Below are 18,980 nucleotides of genomic sequence, written 5' to 3'. Positions count from 1 at the left end.
CAGGGTTGATCTCTGAGTTTACAGAAGAGGCTCAAATGACCATCCCATGTCCAACTGGCCGCCCGTGTGGCTGGCTACCCTCCCAGGGGGCAGTGGGGCCATGGAGTGACTGACCTCCTATAGGTATTACACATTGATGTGTAATCATCGCTGATGGTTAACTGCTCGCTGCGTAATCACGGCAGCAAGGACACTGTCTCTTGAACCTATTTTGTGTACTGTATTACTATTTAGACTTTGTAGCCATAAACTTGTTATTCCGCAGCGACCATGGATGACACATACCTGCAAAACAAACCCAGGGTGGGACATTTGAGTTTTGACATCTTGATTGGTCACCTTGATAGGATCAGATTATTGTAAGGTTAATGGCATGGCAAATGGGTTTTCTGCAATCTACACTGTGGTGGGTCCTGGTGAAGACATGAATCTACACTGTGGTGGGTCCTGGTGAAGACATGAATCTACACTGTGGTGGGTCCAGGTGAAGACATTAATCTACACTGTGGTGGGTCCAGGTGAAGACATTAATCTACACTGTGGTGGGTCCTGGTGAAGACATGAATCTACACTGTGGTGGGTCCAGGTGAAGACATGAATCTACACTGTGGTGGGTCCTGGTGAAGACATTAATCTAGTATACACTGTGGTGGGTCCTGGTGAAGACATGAATTTACACTGTGGTGGGTCCTGGTGAAGACATTAATCTAGTATACACTGTGGTGGGTCCAGGTGAAGACATGAATCTACACTGTGGTGGGTCCTGGTGAAGACATGAATCTACACTGTGGTGGGTCCTGGTGAAGACATGAATCTACACTGTGGTGGGTCCTGGTGAAGACATTAATCTAGTATACACTGTGGTGGGTCCAGGTGAAGACATGAATCTACACTGTGGTGGGTCCTGGTGAAGACATGAATCTACACTGTGGTGGGTCCAGGTGAAGACATTAATCTACACTGTGGTGGGTCCTGGTGAAGACATGAATCTACACTGTGGTGGGTCCTGGTGAAGACATGAATCTACACTGTGGTGGGTCCTGGTGAAGACATGAATCTACACTGTGGTGGGTCCAGGTGAAGACATGAATCTACACTGTGGTGGGTCCAGGTGAAGACATGAATCTACACTGTGGTGGGTCCTGGTGAAGACATGAATCTACACTGTGGTGGGTCCTGGTGAAGACATGAATCTACACTGTGGTGGGTCCTGGTGAAGACATGAATCTACACTGTGGTGGGTCCAGGTGAAGACATGAATCTACATTGTGGTGGGTCCAGGTGAAGACATGAATCTACACTGTGGTGGGTCCTGGTGAAGACATGAATCTACACTGTGGTGGGTCCAGGTGAAGACATGAATCTACACTGTGGTGGGTCCAGGTGAAGACATGAATCTACACTGTGGTGGGTCCAGGTGAAGACATGAATCTACACTGTGGTGGGTCCTGGTGAAGACATGAATCTACACTGTGGTGGGTCCAGGTGAAGACATGAATCTACACTGTGGTGGGTCCTGGTGAAGACATGAATCTACACTGTGGTGGGTCCTGGTGAAGACATGAATCTACACTGTGGTGGGTCCAGGTGAAGACATGAATCTACACTGTGGTGGGTCCTGGTGAAGACATGAATCTACACTGTGGTGGGTCCTGGTGAAGACATGAATCTACACTGTGGTGGGTCCTGGTGAAGACATGAATCTACACTGTGGTGGGTCCAGGTGAAGACATGAATCTACACTGTGGTGGGTCCTGGTGAAGACATGAATCTACACTGTGGTGGGTCCTGGTGAAGACATGAATCTACACTGTGGTGGGTCCTGGTGAAGACATTAATCTACACTGTGGTGGGTCCAGGTGAAGACATTAATCTACACTGTGGTGGGTCCTGGTGAAGACATGAATCTACACTGTGGTGGGTCCAGGTGAAGACATGAATCTACACTGTGGTGGGTCCTGGTGAAGACATTAATCTAGTATACACTGTGGTGGGTCCTGGTGAAGACATGAATTTACGCTGTGGTGGGTCCTGGTGAAGACATTAATCTAGTATACACTGTGGTGGGTCCAGGTGAAGACATGAATCTACACTGTGGTGGGTCCTGGTGAAGACATGAATCTACACTGTGGTGGGTCCTGGTGAAGACATGAATCTACACTGTGGTGGGTCCTGGTGAAGACATTAATCTAGTATACACTGTGGTGGGTCCAGGTGAAGACATGAATCTACACTGTGGTGGGTCCTGGTGAAGACATGAATCTACACTGTGGTGGGTCCAGGTGAAGACATGAATCTACACTGTGGTGGGTCCTGGTGAAGACATGAATCTACACTGTGGTGGGTCCTGGTGAAGACATGAATCTACACTGTGGTGGGTCCTGGTGAAGACATGAATCTACACTGTGGTGGGTCCAGGTGAAGACATGAATCTACACTGTGGTGGGTCCTGGTGAAGACATGAATCTACACTGTGGTGGGTCCTGGTGAAGACATGAATCTACACTGTGGTGGGTCCTGGTGAAGACATGAATCTACACTGTGGTGGGTCCTGGTGAAGACATGAATCTACACTGTGGTGGGTCCTGGTGAAGACATGAATCTACACTGTGGTGGGTCCTGGTGAAGACATGAATCTACACTGTGGTGGGTCCTGGTGAAGACATGAATCTACACTGTGGTGGGTCCTGGTGAAGACATGAATCTACACTGTGGTGGGTCCAGGTGAAGACATGAATCTACACTGTGGTGGGTCCAGGTGAAGACATGAATCTACACTGTGGTGGGTCCAGGTGAAGACATGAATCTACACTGTGGTGGGTCCTGGTGAAGACATGAATCTACACTGTGGTGGGTCCTGGTGAAGACATTAATCTACACTGTGGTGGGTCCTGGTGAAGACATTAATCTACACTGTGGTGGGTCCTGGTGAAGACATGAATCTACACTGTGGTGGGTCCTGGTGAAGACATGAATCTACACTGTGGTGGGTCCTGGTGAAGACATGAATCTACACTGTGGTGGGTCCTGGTGGGAAACTAAGTAGTTGACACGTGTTTAAAGACTCATTCTGTCAACAACAGGCTTATCAGTGAACTCTCAATTACTTTTTTCCTGATGCCTGTGTGTGTGTGTGTGTGTGTGTGTGTGTGTGTGTGTGTGTGTGTGTGTGTGTGTGTGATGGTGTGTGTGTGTGTGTGTGTGTGTGTGTGTGTGTGTGTGTGTGTTTGTCATCTGATGATCCCTGGCAGGGTATCTTGTCATGTGATAGTAGCTTCTCATGTCTTCTGAAACTAGAGTCATCATGCCTCCTACTGGTTAAAGGGCTGCTATCCATGCAGGGCCGTATTCATAAAATGTCTCAGTGTGAAGTTTGGGGGCTAATCTACAAAACTAGAGTAATTATGTCTCCTACTGGTTACAGGGCTTTTACCCCGTGCCGGGCGGTATTCATAAAATGTCTCAGAGTGAAGTTGGGAGAAGATTTGCCTTTTTAGATCACAGCACAAGATTAGATGGGCAGCGGGAACCTGATCCCAGATCAGCACTCCTATTCTGTGATGCTTCATGAATAAGGGTCCTGGCTCAAATGAATACACTTTGGATTTAACATTCAAAGTATCCTTTGCCCCAAATGACGGAATCCACACAAGACATATTGGCTGTTGGGTAGGCTACGTGTAACAGTAGCACCACCCAATGGATTAGTGGCCAAATCATTCCACTTGTGACAGAAATCAGCCAAGTCACTAATATTATATTATGTTAACATGCTTCAAAATTAAACATTGTTTGTCCGGCTCAGTCAATTCTATCCTGTTTAATCTAAAACATAAAATTAACTATGTACAATTATTTCTTAAATATATATATATATATTTTAACCTTTATTTAACTAGGCAAGTCCGTTAAGAACAAGTTCTTATTTACAATGACAGCCTACACCGGCCAAACCCGGACGACGCTGGGAAAATTGTGCGCCGCCCTATGGGACTCTCAATCACGGCCGGTTGTGATACATCCTGGAATCGAACCAGAGTGTCTGTATTTTATTTTTGACCTTTATTTAACTAACCTTTATTTAACTAACTATTTAACTGTAGTGACGCCTGAGATGCAGTGCCGTAGACCGCTGCGCCACTCGTTAGCCTTATAATAGTGAAGTATAGCTTTGTTGCACCTTAAATACAACATTTAGTGGCCTTTTCTGTTTATGTTCTATTTTCTGTCTCTGTTATTTTATTGAGCAACAATCCAAATATATCATCTACATTTGCAGCCTCAAAGCATTTGATACAAAATGACCCGACACAGTTACATCATGAGCACAGAATCATCCGCCTCAACTAGGCTATGCAACAGAATAGAAACAGGAAGCAACATCGACAGCCTGATTTCTTTTTATGTGGCTGTCATATTTCATTTGAACCATTAGACTTCCGTTGTTGCAATTGCCTGAAGTTAATACAGAATCGTCGTGAAAAGCCTAAAGTATAGCCTAACATCAGCTGTTTTTTTGTCTCTCTTTTCATTTTGATAAATAATTTACGTGCTTATTAACATGACTTCCATCTACAAAGACAATGATCCACATTCTTTGGAGCTTGTGGAAGATCTTGGTCAAGATAACAGTCAAGAGGAGTTGGACTTTTCTTACCTGTTTTTGTACAACCCATCTGACGACTTTCGCGTGATTGAAGGTAAGAGCATCTTCCTGAAGTGCCGTCAAGGGCAATCAATCAATAATGTATGTTTAAATAGGAGTTTACAACAATTAGATGTTTATTCAGGATAACCAAGGTAGCCTAATCACATAATCAGATTTTGTACACTAGCCTACTCAGAAAAGATGGATGATTTTAGAATATTCACATGAAAATCTCTCGCCTAAATACTCTGGTAGTCCAGTGTCTCTTTGATAATGTCTGCACATCATGGTTTACCAGGAGCCCCAAACATCAAAAAAAAAAAAAGCTGTCAGCCAAACAAGCTTGTAAGATTTGTAGTTAAAGTTCACCGTCATACTTATCTGGAGATTGAGCATTTTCTTCGTCTCTAACTCTGCAACGTGTCTATATCTATGTAATTGAATGCGTATGTATGTACAAAATAGGGAACACAATGGAAATAAGTCCCAGACTCTATATATATATATATATATTTTTTTTTTTTAATTGACAAACAAAATCAATCAATCGATCAGAGCATCTTCCTGAAGTGCCGTCAAGAGCAATCAATCAATAATTTATCTTTAAATTGGAGTTTACAACAATTATTCGTGATTTAAAAAACAAAGGTCGCCTAATCACATAATCATATTTTGTACACTAGCCTAGTCAGTAAAGGCTACAGTCAAACCGAAATGTGATAGAATACATTTGAATAGCTTTGTCATGCTGGTCTGTGGTCTCCACTGTTCAAATTCATGCATGGCTTTGTGATTTAGTTTATATTTAGGGACAGATCCGAATTTACTGTGAGGGGTGGTCCAAAATGGGGGACGGCTGTCAAAAAATGTTTTTCGCTTTGGGGAGGGTTGTGTGTTTTTCCCTGGTTTATTCGCTCTTCTGCTCATATTTTCCCTAAAAACAATGGCTTGGCTTACTTTTGATATTACCCTAATAAAGTTTAGAAACGTCTGTGAAGGTTTGGTAGGGTGTGGCTATTATTAAGCTTTAGCTACTACAGGCCTATGATATGAAGGCAGTGAGCCCTGGCGCTCCAGCTGACTCCGACAGTTGAATTTGAGGTGAGGAAGACTGTTTCAGGTCTACCAGAGATACTCCTATAATCTAACAATATAATGCTTATCTTTAGAAAAATATTTCTGATTAAGGAGGGTAATTAACCAATTACCCTCCTTCTGTACTTCTAAATCTGTATAGCAGATGCAGTAGCCATCTGACATAAAGAAATGCATGTCATGTCGTAGCATGCCACCAACATATCTCTCTCTCCTTCTCTCTGGGGTTAGGCCTAAGCTTCTCTTCCTTTATATATTTATTAAAATATGAATATCATACAGTGGACACCTAACCCTTTAGGCCTATGCATGCAATGCCTCTGACAGCTGAACCGTGAGGTGGACAATTATTGTTTTAGGAAAGTAACCAAAAACAAAATAGAAAAATAGGTTATAAAGTTGTGCATATGCTACAAATCGAAACACCAGGAATAGTGTTTTTGTAATTTGTTCTAGGCTGTTTTTAAGGACACGTAAATGTGGCTCATTTGGACAACGTCCCTTGTTTATTGATGGCGCTGGCTGCCCCAGGGTGGATCTGAATGCATATGGATGTACATTACATTTTTCAAATGTTCGGTAATTTAAAATCTTCGCTGTCATGTTGTCCGCCTCCAAATTTTCCGAAAGGAAACTCTGAAATGGCATATTCTTTTTGGAAGATTTTAGAATATTCACATGAAAATCTGACGCCAATTGGAAGGAAACCTATACACCCCCTAAAGACTCTGGCAAGTACGCTAGTCCAGTGTCTCTTTGATTATGCTGCACATCATGGTTCACCAGCAGCCCCAAATATCAGACAAACCAGCTGTAAGAACTGTACTGAAACTCCCCCCTCAAACTCATCTGAAGGTTGAGCATGTTTTCCTCTCTATCTCTGTAATGTGTCTGTATCTCTGTAATGTGTCTGTATCTATGTAATGTCTGTATCTATGTAATGTGTCTGTATCTATGTAATGTGTCTGTATCTCTGTAATGTGTCTGTATCTCTGTAATGTGTCTGTATCTATGTAATGTGTCTGTATCTCTGTAATGTGTCTGTATCTATGTAATCTGTCTCTATCTATGTAATGTGTCTGTATCTATGTAATGTGTCTCTATCTCTGTAATGTCTGTATCTATGTAATGTGTCTGTATCTATGTAATGTGTCTGTATCTCTGTAATGTGTCTGTATCTATGTAATGTGTCTGTATCTCTGTAATGTGTCTGTATCTATGTAATGTGTCTGTATCTATGTAATGTGTCTGTATCTCTGTAATGTGTCTGTATCTATGTAATGTGTCTATATCTATGTAATGTGTCTGTATCTATGTAATGTGTCTCTATCTCTGTAATGTCTGTATCTATGTAATGTGTCTGTATCTATGTAATGTGTCTGTATCTCTGTAATGTGTCTGTATCTATGTACTGTGTCTGTATCTATGTAATGTGTCTGTATCTATGTAATGTGTCTGTATCTCTGTAATGTCTGTATCTATGTAATGTGTCTGTATCTATGTAATGTGTCTGTATCTCTGTAATGTGTCTGTATCTATGTAATGTGTCTGTATCTATGTAATGTGTCTGTATCTATGTAATGTGTCTGTATCTATGTAATCTGTCTCTATCTATGTAATGTGTCTGTATCTATGTAATGTGTTTCTATCTCTGTAATGTGTCTGTATCTCTGTAATGTGTCTGTATCTATGTAATGTGTCTGTATCTATGTAATGTGTCTGTATCTATGTAATGTGTCTGTATCTCTGTAATGTGTTTCTATCTCTGTAATGTCTGTATCTATGTAATGTGTCTGTATCTCTGTAATGTGTTTCTATCTCTATAATGTGTCTGTATCTATGTAATGTGTCTGTATCTATGTATATATGTATCTATGTAATGTGTCTGTATCTCTGTAATGTGTCTGTATCTATGTAATGTGTCTGTATCTATGTAATGTGTCTGTATCTATGTAATGTGTCTGTATCTATGTAATGTGTCTGTATCTCTGTAATGTGTCTGTATCTATGTAATGTGTCTGTATCTATGTAATGTGTCTGTATCTATGTAATGTGTCTCTATCTCTGTAATGTCTGTATCTATGTAATGTGTCTGTATCTATGTAATGTGTTTCTATCTCTGTAATGTGTCTGTATCTGTGTAATGTGTCTGTATCTATGTAATGTGTCTGTATCTATGTAATGTGTCTGTATCTATGTGATGTGTCTGTATCTATGTAATGTGTCTGTATCTATGTAATGTGTCTGTATCTATGTAATGTGTCTGTATGTATGGAATTGTATATGTATTTATGTAAAAAGAAATAGGGACCACAATGGAAATAAGTCCCCGACTTTATTGTGGAATCCCGGTCACTTGAAAACATCTTTGTGTATATATATTTTTTTTTAACTGACAAATAAAATCATTCAATCGATCAATCCAAACTCTGCAGCGCAAATTGAGGAATTGAAAGAGATATCTGTTACAAAACACCAAAACGTTTACTGACATTCGGGGATTGTCAAGCTAAGCCTGTGTAACTGGGTCAGCCTTCAAGGTAGGGAGGGATTGACAATCAGTAGTCGATTTATTGTGGTGTTGAAAATGAAAACCATGGTATTGAAGTGCCTGACGTCGGTATGCTTTGTTTATTGGTTGTATGTTGCATTGGCACAGAAACCTGTTGGTGGAAAATGTGTTGCATATATTTAATTTCATTATAAATATGGCATCAAAATGTTGAAAATCTGATTTCCCCCTAGCCGGTTCTGATCGTAGTGTAATGAAACAGGCAGTGAGAGTGAGCTCGTCTGTGGTGGTCGGTGAACCCTCAACCTTTGGCCCGTAGCCCTACGTGGCATCGGCTGTGCCACAAAAGCATGCTGAAGTAGTTAAGTTGATATCCACGTTTATAAACACAGGGTTGCTACAGTTACCGTTATTTGTGGTCGTAAACATTACTCTGAGGTAATTCTATGAGGGGGGAGGGTGTTCAATGTATTTAAAGTACAAGGGGAGGGTCATGTGAAAATATTTTGGACTTTGGGAAGGGGGGTGCATTTTGTTTATGATACCTTGAGTTGAACCAGCCCCTCCACCAGTAAATGTTGATCTGTCCCTTAGCCGTATTTAACCCCTGTTGAATTATAGACTATCCAATAATAGAGGAACAGCCTACTCAGCTGTCAAACGCTTATGTTGTAAAATCCTCTACCCAGTGTAACTCTATGTCTATTTCACATGCCTGCTGTTTTAAGAACGAGTTTTCTATTATTGCTGGTAATTGCCTGATGTTCATAAAAAGATACTTGGTAACAAAATTTCTAAGAACAAAAAATATAGTCACTGAAATGGCAGGTGTTAGTTTAGAAGAAATCACCTTTCTGATCCTGAAATGTTGCAATACATAATGCCTAAATGAGTACTCCCTTCATCCTGCCATATTCTTAGCAGACAACTCAGGGGTTCCCCCTCGCGGAGATCACAGCCCCTCATCTATGGTGCCCTACCCTTGTGACGGAAGCTCCAGTAACGCCCCTACAACCTCCAGCCAGTCCTCTTACCACCATGGGCCTGCCCCTGACAGCCTGTCTGGGCCTGGGTTTAACTCGCTGGATCTCCCCTCCATGCAAAGGGGTGCTCCCTCTCCTAGCCCCAGGATTGAGATCACCCCATCAGGGGACCCTCACCAGACTCATCCCCTGGACGCAAGCCCCAGAACCACGGCCCTGACTGTGCCTGGCTATGAGAACACGGCCTACCGAGAGCCCCAGAGCCCTGCCAGCAGCAACTCCTCCACGGGCTGGCTGTCTGAGGCCTACTCGCCCTGGGTCTCGCCTTGTGTATCTCCCAGTGGTGGTGGGGGCGTGGTTGGCTTGACCGCCTTGGACCTCCTCCCGGGCCTCCAGGGCATCCATACGTCCTCGGCCCACTCCTCCCCTGGGACCTCCCCGCGCACCAGCATCACAGAGGAGACTTTCCTGGTACCGCAGAGACAGCGGTCTTCCTCGCCACACTCCCACAATTACCCCCGCTCTCGCTCCGCCTCTCCTCAGGGAAAACGCACCTACGACCAGTACAGCGGCCCCAATCTGGGGACCACCAGCCAGCAGCAGCAGCGCTCCCGGAGCCCAAGCCCCAGCCCCTCGCCTCACCACCCCCAAGGACGACCCTTGGCCCAGACTGACCCACAGGCCAATGCCCCTCAGCAGATGCCCAGCGTTGAAGAGGTGTTGAGCAGCCTCAACTCCAGCCTCAGTTCCAGCATGCCCAGGGCGGTCCCCTCCAAGATGGTGCGGCCCAGTGTTGAGTGCTATACGTATGGAGAGAGCCAGGGGGAGCATGGGCGGAGAGGCAGAGCTGGGGCTGAGACCTTCTACATCCTCCCTACATCTTTCTGGCCGGCTTCACTAGCCCATGGAGCCTCCAGGTATAATGTGCAATGTGCTTTGGTAATGATGATCCCTCATAAGAATGAAAAGTGACAGTCACATGAATCTGTAATGACAGGTAAAGAAGTATTGACAGTCACATGAATCTGTAATGACAGGTAAAGAAGTAATGACAGTCACATGAATCTGTAATGATAGGTGAAGAAGTAATGACAATCACATGAATCTGCAATGACAGGTAAAGAAGTATTGATAGTCACATGAATCTGTAATGACAGGTAAAGAAGTATTGACAGTCACATGAATCTGTAATGACAGGGGAAGAAGTATTGACAGTCACATGAATCTGTAATGACAGGTGAAGAAGTATTGACAGTCACATGAATCTGTAATGACAGGTGAAGAAGTAATGACAGTCACATGAATCTGTAATGACAGGGGAAGAAGTATTGACAGTCACATGAATCTGTAATGACAGGTGAAGAAGTATTGACAGTCACATGAATCTGTAATGACAGGTGAAGAAGTAATGACAGTCACATGAATCTGTAATGACAGGTGAAGAAGTAATGACAGTCACATGAATCTGTAATGACAGGTGAAGAAGTAATGACAGTCACATGAATCTGTAATGACAGGTGAAGTATTGACAGTCACATGAATCTGTAATGACAGGTGAAGAAGTAATGACAGTCACATGAATCTGTAATGACAGTCACATGAATCTGTAATGACAGGTAAAGAAGAAGTATTAAGAAAACCTTAGAGGAATTTCATTTGAAATTGTGATGTGATACTGATGTGTATTTTGTGTGTTATGGCAGGAAATGTTACGAGTGAAAACCCTCTCTCTCTCTTTCTCCCACACCCTTTCTCTCTATGTCTTACTCATCTCTCTCTCTCTTTCTCTCTTTCTCTCTCTCTCTCTCTTTCTCTCTCTCTCTCTCTCTCTCTCTCTCTCTCTCTTTCTCTCTCTCTCTCTTTCTCTCTCTCTCTTTCTCCCACACCCTTTCTCTCTATGTCTTACTCATCTCTTTCTCTCTCTTTCTCTCTTTCTCTCTTTCTCTCTTTCTCTCTCTCTCTCTTTCTCCCACACCCTTTCTCTCTATGTCTTACTCATCTCTCTCTTTCTCTCTCTCTCTCTTTCTCTCTCTCTCTCTCTCTCTCTCTCTCGCTCCCTCTCTCTTTCTCCCTCTCTCTGTCTCGCTCATCAGTGGCATCCCTGTGCCATCTCTGCCCCCTCTAGAGTGGCACTTGCCCAGTCACTCCGACCAGTATGAGCTCTGTCTGGAGCAGCAGCCTAAACAGCACCACCGGGCCCACTACGAGACAGAGGGCAGCAGGGGAGCAGTCAAAGCGGCCAGCGGAGGACACACTGTGGTTCAGGTACTGGGTGTGGGATGGGGGAGTGTGTGTTTGTTTAACCTTTGTATGTATGTATGTATGTATGTATGTATGTATGTATGTATGTATGTATGTATGTATGTATGTATGTATGTATGTATGTATGTATGTATGTATGTATGTATGTATCTATGTATGTATATATGTATGTATGTATGTTATGCAAAAATTGTCAAAGACTCCAGCCACCCTAGTCATAGACAGAGTATCGCAAGGCAAGCGATACTCTGTACCAGTACCCCCTGTGTATAGTCTCGCTATTGTTATTTTACTGTTGCTGTTTAATTACTTGTTCCTTTTATTTCTTATTCGGATTTTGTAAACTGCATTGTTGGTTAGAGGCTCGTAAGTAAGCATTTCACTGTTGTATTCGGTGCATGTGACTAATACAATTGGATTTGATTTGATGTTTCTATGTATATGAGTGTTGACATGTGGAACACTTTCGACGCCTTGTTGGATCCTTGCCCCCGACAAATTTGGTATACTCAGTGTACAGTGCAGCTTTTACTCCTGTGTGTATGAATATGTGTCTGTGGTGGTATTTCCTTGTCATTACGTCACCATGTCTGTCTCAGGTGCCCAGCAACAATATGTAAATGAACAAATGTATCAGCCTGCATTATTATGACTAAACCCATTCAACCACAAAACCAGCACAGTTAAACCACCATAGGACGTTTTCATATGAAAATCGGTACGCTGGTTTGGTTTCCTGGAGCATTTGTGAGAATTACGTTTTGGTTTCACATGACCTGATAATAACCGATTCAGGGTATGATTTGCGAGACGCAAATTCAACATGACATTAGCAAGCTAGCTTGTTTACAAGGGGAAAAGAGTTCCACGCGACTAACCTAATACCTGACACTCCAGTCCTGAATCCTGGACCTGCTACTGACGCAGGGTTCCAGGGTTCCTTTGTGTTTCACACACGCTACATAGAACGGACCAGGGTACCAAACGCTCCCGGCTCTTTACCAATTAAGCCTGGGATCGAGGTTAACTTTCAAGTATATTTTAAATGATGGAAGATCCACCCATATCAAGTATAAAGTTCAGGGACATATTGACTAAGCCATGCTGGTTTTAATGGATAGTTACTAACACAGTGAGCTGTCTTCTCATCTCAGGATGTGAAAGCCATTTCTGGGTCCAGGGCAACAGTAGTGATGCTATCCTTCTGCTAACCAATAGCCACACGCTACATATGCAAATAATTATGTCGGGAGTTGGCCTTTTGTAACCTATGAAGTCATTTTCTTTCATTATGTAACAGAATTCAACTGTGATATTGTTGGAGGTAATTATGGACGTCTCCAATTTCAACAGTTTTATAAGTTAATATTTTGATAAGTACATTTAGAAAAAAGGGTTCCAAAAGGGTTATCCTATGGGGACAGCCGAAGAACCCTTTAAGGTTCTAGATAGCACCTTTTTGTTCTAAGAGTGTAGAATGAATTATGGTCCCGTGGATTACATATTAGAATGACGTGCACAGTTCAAAAGTAACAATTTTAGTCCGAGATATGATTATTTACTGTCATGTATAAAAACTGTAAGAATACTGTAGCTGTGCAGTACAGAGGACACAGTATTGAATTCAACAGTATCAACAAAGTTAAATGGATACACTCCAAGATCGAAGTGTGTCAGTTGTTTTTAGACCCCACATACAATGTCACTGACTGTGTAGAGTCAGCTCTGCCTCAACCACAAATGAATGGAAAAGATAAGCAGCCAATAAGATTTGTATATTACATGGTGTTTATATCTTCTCCATTCATTTGGGGTTTTGGCACATAGGTGATTCTACACAATACATGTCTTGGGATGTGGACATATCTCAACACAAGACCACTATTGAGGTCTGAAAACGTTGGTTTTTGGAGTGTAACGTCCCCTTAAAGGTAAAACGTTTTTTTTGGTTGTATCTCTCGACAGCTTCATGGGTACAGAGGCACTGCTCCACTGGGTCTGCTGGTGTTCATCGGAACGGCTGACGAGAGGCTCCTCAAACCCCATGCCTTCTACCAGGTGCACCGCATCACGGGGAAAACGGTCACCACACCAAGCCAAGAGAGAAAGGTCAATGGCACCAAGGTCCTGGAGATCCCTCTGGAGCCCAAGAACAACATGAGAGCAGTGTAAGGAGAGCAGTCAAGTTAGAGACAGTACACACACACATACACACACACACACGCACACAAACGCTAACATGCAGACACATAACGACGCACACACACACACACACACACACACACAAACAAACATACATATGCATGCGCACACACACACACACACACACACACACACACACACACACACACACACACACACACACACACACACACACATGTTTTCAGAGCTAGGTATAAAATAATTAATAAAACATTGTTTTACTTCCCTTGTAAAGAATTGACTGTGCTGGGATACTAAAGCTGAGAAATGCTGACATCGAGCTCAGGACAGGGGAGACAGACATGGGACGCAAAAACACCTGTGTCCGCCTTGTCTTTCGGGTCCATATTCCTCAACCAGGAGGACAGTATGTCTCTCTTCAAGTGGCCTCCCTTCCCATCGAGTGTTGTAAGTGAACTTTTGTTCCTGAAACCCAAAATTCTATTACTACTACAAATAATAATAATAAATATAGCTGCGAGCAGCAATGAACGGGGTTCACAGGATGACAGAACGGACACAAGATCAGTTGGATATCAAAGCAAGCATGTAGGAACTATCTTCCTTTATGTGCGATCAGGGAAGGCATTACCATGATTATCTCTCAATACCACAAGGATGACGCAGATGAAGTGTAGTCTAGTGCTGTAGGTTCATTATCTTTGAATTAAAGTCATTCATGTATTGAGTTTATATATAAATATTAATATTTATAATATATATGCGCTGACTGCTCAAGCGGCACATCTTCTGGTTTCTAATTTTCCTAAATAAAGATCCACTTTTCACTACGTTCAGACCACATAATAGGGCAACACTATGTGATTATACAGATACAATGCATTCGGAAAGTATTCAGACCCCATCCCTTTTTCGGAAAGTATTCAGACCCCATCCCTTTTTCGGAAAGTATTCAGACCCCATCCCTTTTTCGGAAAGTATTCAGACCCTTTCCCTTTTTCGGAAAGTATTCAGACCCCATCCCTTTTTCGGAAAGTATTCAGACCCCATCCCTTTTTCGGAAAGTATTCAGACCCCATCCCTTTTTCGGAAAGTATTCAGACCCCATCCCTTTTTCGGAAAGTATTCAGACCCCATCCCTTTTTCGGAAAGTATTCAGACCCCATCCCTTTTTCCACATTTTGTTACGTTATAAACTTATTATAAAATTGATCCAATAATTTTTGTTCCTCATCAATTTACACACAATACCCCATAGTGACATCACAATACCCCATAATCACAAAGTGAAAACTGTTTTTTAGAATTTTTTTGCAGATTCAATAAAAATAAAAAACAGAAATACCTTATAAGTATGCTATGAGATCCGGAACTGGGCTCAGGCACATCCTGTTTCCTTTGATCATCCTTGAGATGTTTCCGCAACTTTCTTGGAGTCCACTTGTGGTAAATTCAATTGATTGGACATGATTTGGAAAGGCACACACCTGTCTACAATATATAAGGTCCCACAGTTGACAGTGCATGTCAGAGCAAAAACCAAGCCATGAGGTCGAAGGAAGTGTCTGTAAAGCTCAGAGAGAGGGTTGTGTCAATGCACAGATCTGGGGAAGGCTACCAAAAACTTTCTTGAAGGTCCCCAAGAACACAGTGGCCTCCACCATTCTTAAAAGGAAGAAGTTTGGAACCACCGAAACTCTTCCTAGAGCTCCCTGACCAATAACCCAATGATCATTCTGACAGAGCTCCAGAGTTCCTCTGTGGAGATGGGAGAACCTTCCAAAAGGACAACCATCTCTGCAGCCCCCCACCAATCAGGTCTTTATGGTTGAGTGGCCAGACGGAAGCCAGCACACACATACCAATTGCTTGATGGACTGCTCAATGTATATATTTTTTATCTTGCTTTGTTTGCTATTTTCCAAATCTCTGATAAGCTACCCAGGAAATGGCTGAAAATAGCCCATATTAATATATGAAGCCTTAGAAATAAGCTTCATGAAACCAAATACTTGCTAACATCAGATAATATTCATATACAGTATTAGCCATTTCTGAGACTCACTTAGATAATTCATTTGATGATACAGCAGTAGCAATACAATGACATACCATCTATAGAAGAGACAGAAATGCTTATGGGGGAGGTGTTGCTGTATATATACAGTATATACACTGCTCAAAAAAATAAAGGGAACACTTAAACAACACAATGTAACTCCAAGTCAATCACACTTCTGTGAAATCAAACTGTCCACTTAGGAAGCAACACTGATTGACAATAAATTTCACATGCTGTTGTGCAAATGGAATAGACAACAGGTGGAAATTATAGGCAATTAGCAAGACACCCCCAATAAAGGAGTGGTTCTGCAGGTGGGGACCACAGACCACTTCTCAGTTCCTATGCTTCCTGGCTGATGTTTTGGTCACTTTTGAATGCTGGCGGTGCTTTCACTCTAGTGGTAGCATGAGACGGAGTCTACAACCCACACAAGTGGCTCAGGTAGTGCAGCTCATCCAGGATGGCACATCAATGCGAGCTGTGGCAAGAAGGTTTGCTGTGTCTGTCAGCGTAGTGTCCAGAGCATGGAGGCGCTACCAGGAGACAGGCCAGTACATCAGGAGACGTGGAGGAGGCCGTAGGAGGGCAACAACCCAGCAGCAGGACCGCTACCTCCGCCTTTGTGCAAGGAGGAGCAGGAGGAGCACTGCCAGAGCCCTGCAAAATGACCTCCAGCAGGCCACAAATGTGCATGTGTCTGCTCAAACGGTCAGAAACAGACTCCATGAGGGTGGTATGAGGGCCCGACGTCCACAGGTGGGGTTTTGCTTACATCCCAACACCGTGCAGGACGTTTGGCATTTGCCAGAGAACACCAAGATTGGCAAATTCGCCACTGGCGCCCTGTGCTCTTCACAGATGAAAGCAGGTTCACACTGCTCTGGAGACGCCGTGGAGAACGTTCTGCTGCCTGCAACATCCTCCAGCATGACCGGTTTGGCAGTGGGTCAGTCATGGTGTGGGGTAGCATTTCTTTGGGGGGCTGCACAGCCCTCCATGTGCTCGCCAGAGGTAGCCTGACTGCCATTAGGTACCGAGATGAGCTCCTCAGACCCCCTGTGAGACCATATGCTGGTGCGGTTGGCCCTGGGTTCCTCCTAATGCAAGACAATGCTAGACCTCATGTGGCTGGAGTGTGTCAGCAGTTCCTGCAAGAGGAAGGCATTGATAATATGGACTGGCCCGCCCGTTCCCCAGACCTGAATCCAATTGAGCACATCTGAGACATCATGTCTCGCTCCATCCACCAACGCGACGTTGCACCACAGACTGTCCAGGAGTTGGCGGATGCTTTGGTCCAGGTCTGGGAGGAGATCCCTCAGGAGACCATCCGCCACCTCATCAGGAGCATGCCCAGGCGTTGTAGGGTGGTCATACAGGCACGTGGAGGCCACACACACAACATGGTCCTGTGTGGCTCAGTTGGTAGAGCATGGTGTTTGCAATGCCAGGGTTGTGGGTTTGATTCCCACGGGGGACCAGTACGGGGGAAAAAATGTATGAAATGTATGCATTCACTACTGTAAGTTGCTCTGGATAAGAGTGTCTGCTAAATGACTAAAATGTAAACATTTTTGACTTTTTTTAAGGACATTACATCAAAGTTGGATCAGCCTGTAGTGTGGTTTTCCACTTTAATTTTGAGTGTGACTCCAAATCCAGACCTCTATGGGTTGATAAATTGGATTTCCATTGATTATTTTTGTGTGATTTTGTTGTCAGCACATTCAACTATGTAAAGAAAAAAGTATTTAATAAGATTATTTCTTTCATTCAGATCTAGGATGTGTTGTTTAAGTGTTCTCTTTATTTTTTTGAGCAGTATATATTCAGAGCCATATTGTCACAGGCGTCGAAAGGATTAGACCAAGGCGCAGCGTGTATAGTGCTCATTCTTGATTGATTTTATGAGAACACTTAAACAAAATAACCAACGACCAACAGTTCCGTCAGGTAAAACAACTAAACGGAAAATAACCACCCACAAAACCCAAAGGAAAACAGGCTGCCTACGTATGGCTTCCAATCAGAGACAACGAAAGACACCTGCCTCTGATTGGAAACCATACTCGGCCACACATGGAAAATGAAACATAGAAACAGAAAACTAGAACAAATTCATCTAGAAACAAACCAACCCCAAAACACACAAAACAACCGCCCTGCCACGCCCTGACCATTCTACTATGGCAAAATTACCCTTTTCACTGGTCAGGACGTGACACATATCCCTGTAATGCTTAGAGAAAATCTCATGTCAAGTGTTATTGATGTGTTGTGGTTGCAGGTTCACTTGGCACATCTAAAGCCTTTTCTTTTGGGGTGTTGCTATAGGCCACCAAGTGCTAACAGTCAGTATCTAAATAATATGTGTGAAACGCTTGATAGTGTATGTGATGTAAACAGAGAGGTCTACTTTCTTGGGGACCTGAATATTGACTGGTTTTCATCAAGCTGTCTGCTCAAGAGGAAGCTTCTTTCTGTAACCAGTGCCTGTTATCTGGTTCAGGTTATTAATCAACCTACCAGGGTGTTTACAAACACTATAGGGACAAGATCATTCACATGTATCAATCACATTTTTACTAATACTGTAGAACTTTGTTCTAAAGCTGTATCCGTACCCATTGGATGCAGTGATCACAGTATAGTGGCTAAATCCAGGAAAGCCAAAGTTCCAAAAGCTGGGCCTAAAATAGTGTATTGGAGATCATACAAAATATTTATCTGTGACTCTTATGTGGATGATGTTACAAATATTTGTTGGTCTGATGTGATTAATAAGGTGCATCCAGACGCTGCACTTGCTGAAATTATGAAATTGCTTCTTCCAATTTGATAAACATGCACCTGTTAGACTGTTAGAACTGACTGTTAGAACTGGCTAATAAGTTTGTCTTAACATCTGACTGGCTGACTTACTGCAAATTGAGAAATTATGTAACTAAACTAAACAAAAAGAAGAAACTGTATTATGAAGCCAAGATCAATGATATAAGGAATGACAGAAAAAAAACTTTGGAGTACTTTAAATTACATTATGGTCAGAAAGACAAATTCAACTCCATCTTTCATCGAATCAGATGGCTTATTCATCACAAAACCATTTGATGATGCCAATTATTTTAATGATTACTTCATTGGCAAAGTGGGCAAACTTAGGCAGGGAATGCCAACAACGATCAGTGAGCCATTGTATTCATGCATAAAAATAATAATAATAATGAAAGAAAAGCTTTGCAAGTTTGAATG

General features: G+C 42.7%; 1 protein-coding gene and 1 long non-coding RNA gene across 5 annotated transcripts in view; both read left to right on the top strand.

The window, feature by feature from the left end:
• The first annotated feature begins 432 nt into the window (after positions 1–432).
• On the top strand, positions 433–1,229 carry LOC115150082 (uncharacterized). The gene is made up of 3 exons (XR_003867045.1): positions 433–620; positions 733–834; positions 874–1,229. It is a non-coding gene; the product is annotated as an uncharacterized LOC115150082 (long non-coding RNA).
• A 2,871-nt stretch (positions 1,230–4,100) lies between these two features.
• LOC115150081 (nuclear factor of activated T-cells, cytoplasmic 2) overlaps positions 4,101–18,980 on the top strand; it is a 37,683-nt gene continuing 22,803 nt past the window's right edge. For 3 of the 4 annotated variants that reach the window (XM_029692992.1, XM_029692991.1, XM_029692989.1), the window contains exons 1-5: positions 4,101–4,700; positions 9,177–10,155; positions 11,332–11,503; positions 13,466–13,668; positions 13,938–14,110. In XM_029692992.1, coding sequence (XP_029548852.1) covers positions 4,562–4,700; positions 9,177–10,155; positions 11,332–11,503; positions 13,466–13,668; positions 13,938–14,110 — 1,666 coding nt within the window. In that variant the 5' untranslated portion in view covers positions 4,101–4,561. The remainder of the gene's footprint in view (positions 4,701–9,176; positions 10,156–11,331; positions 11,504–13,465; positions 13,669–13,937; positions 14,111–18,980) is intronic. The other variant, XM_029692990.1, reaches the window with a different exon arrangement.

This window comes from Salmo trutta, chromosome 16 (genome assembly GCF_901001165.1).
Source record: "Salmo trutta chromosome 16, fSalTru1.1, whole genome shotgun sequence".
Taxonomy (NCBI): domain Eukaryota; kingdom Metazoa; phylum Chordata; class Actinopteri; order Salmoniformes; family Salmonidae; genus Salmo; species Salmo trutta.
This window is presented reverse-complemented; position numbering and strand designations above follow the sequence as displayed.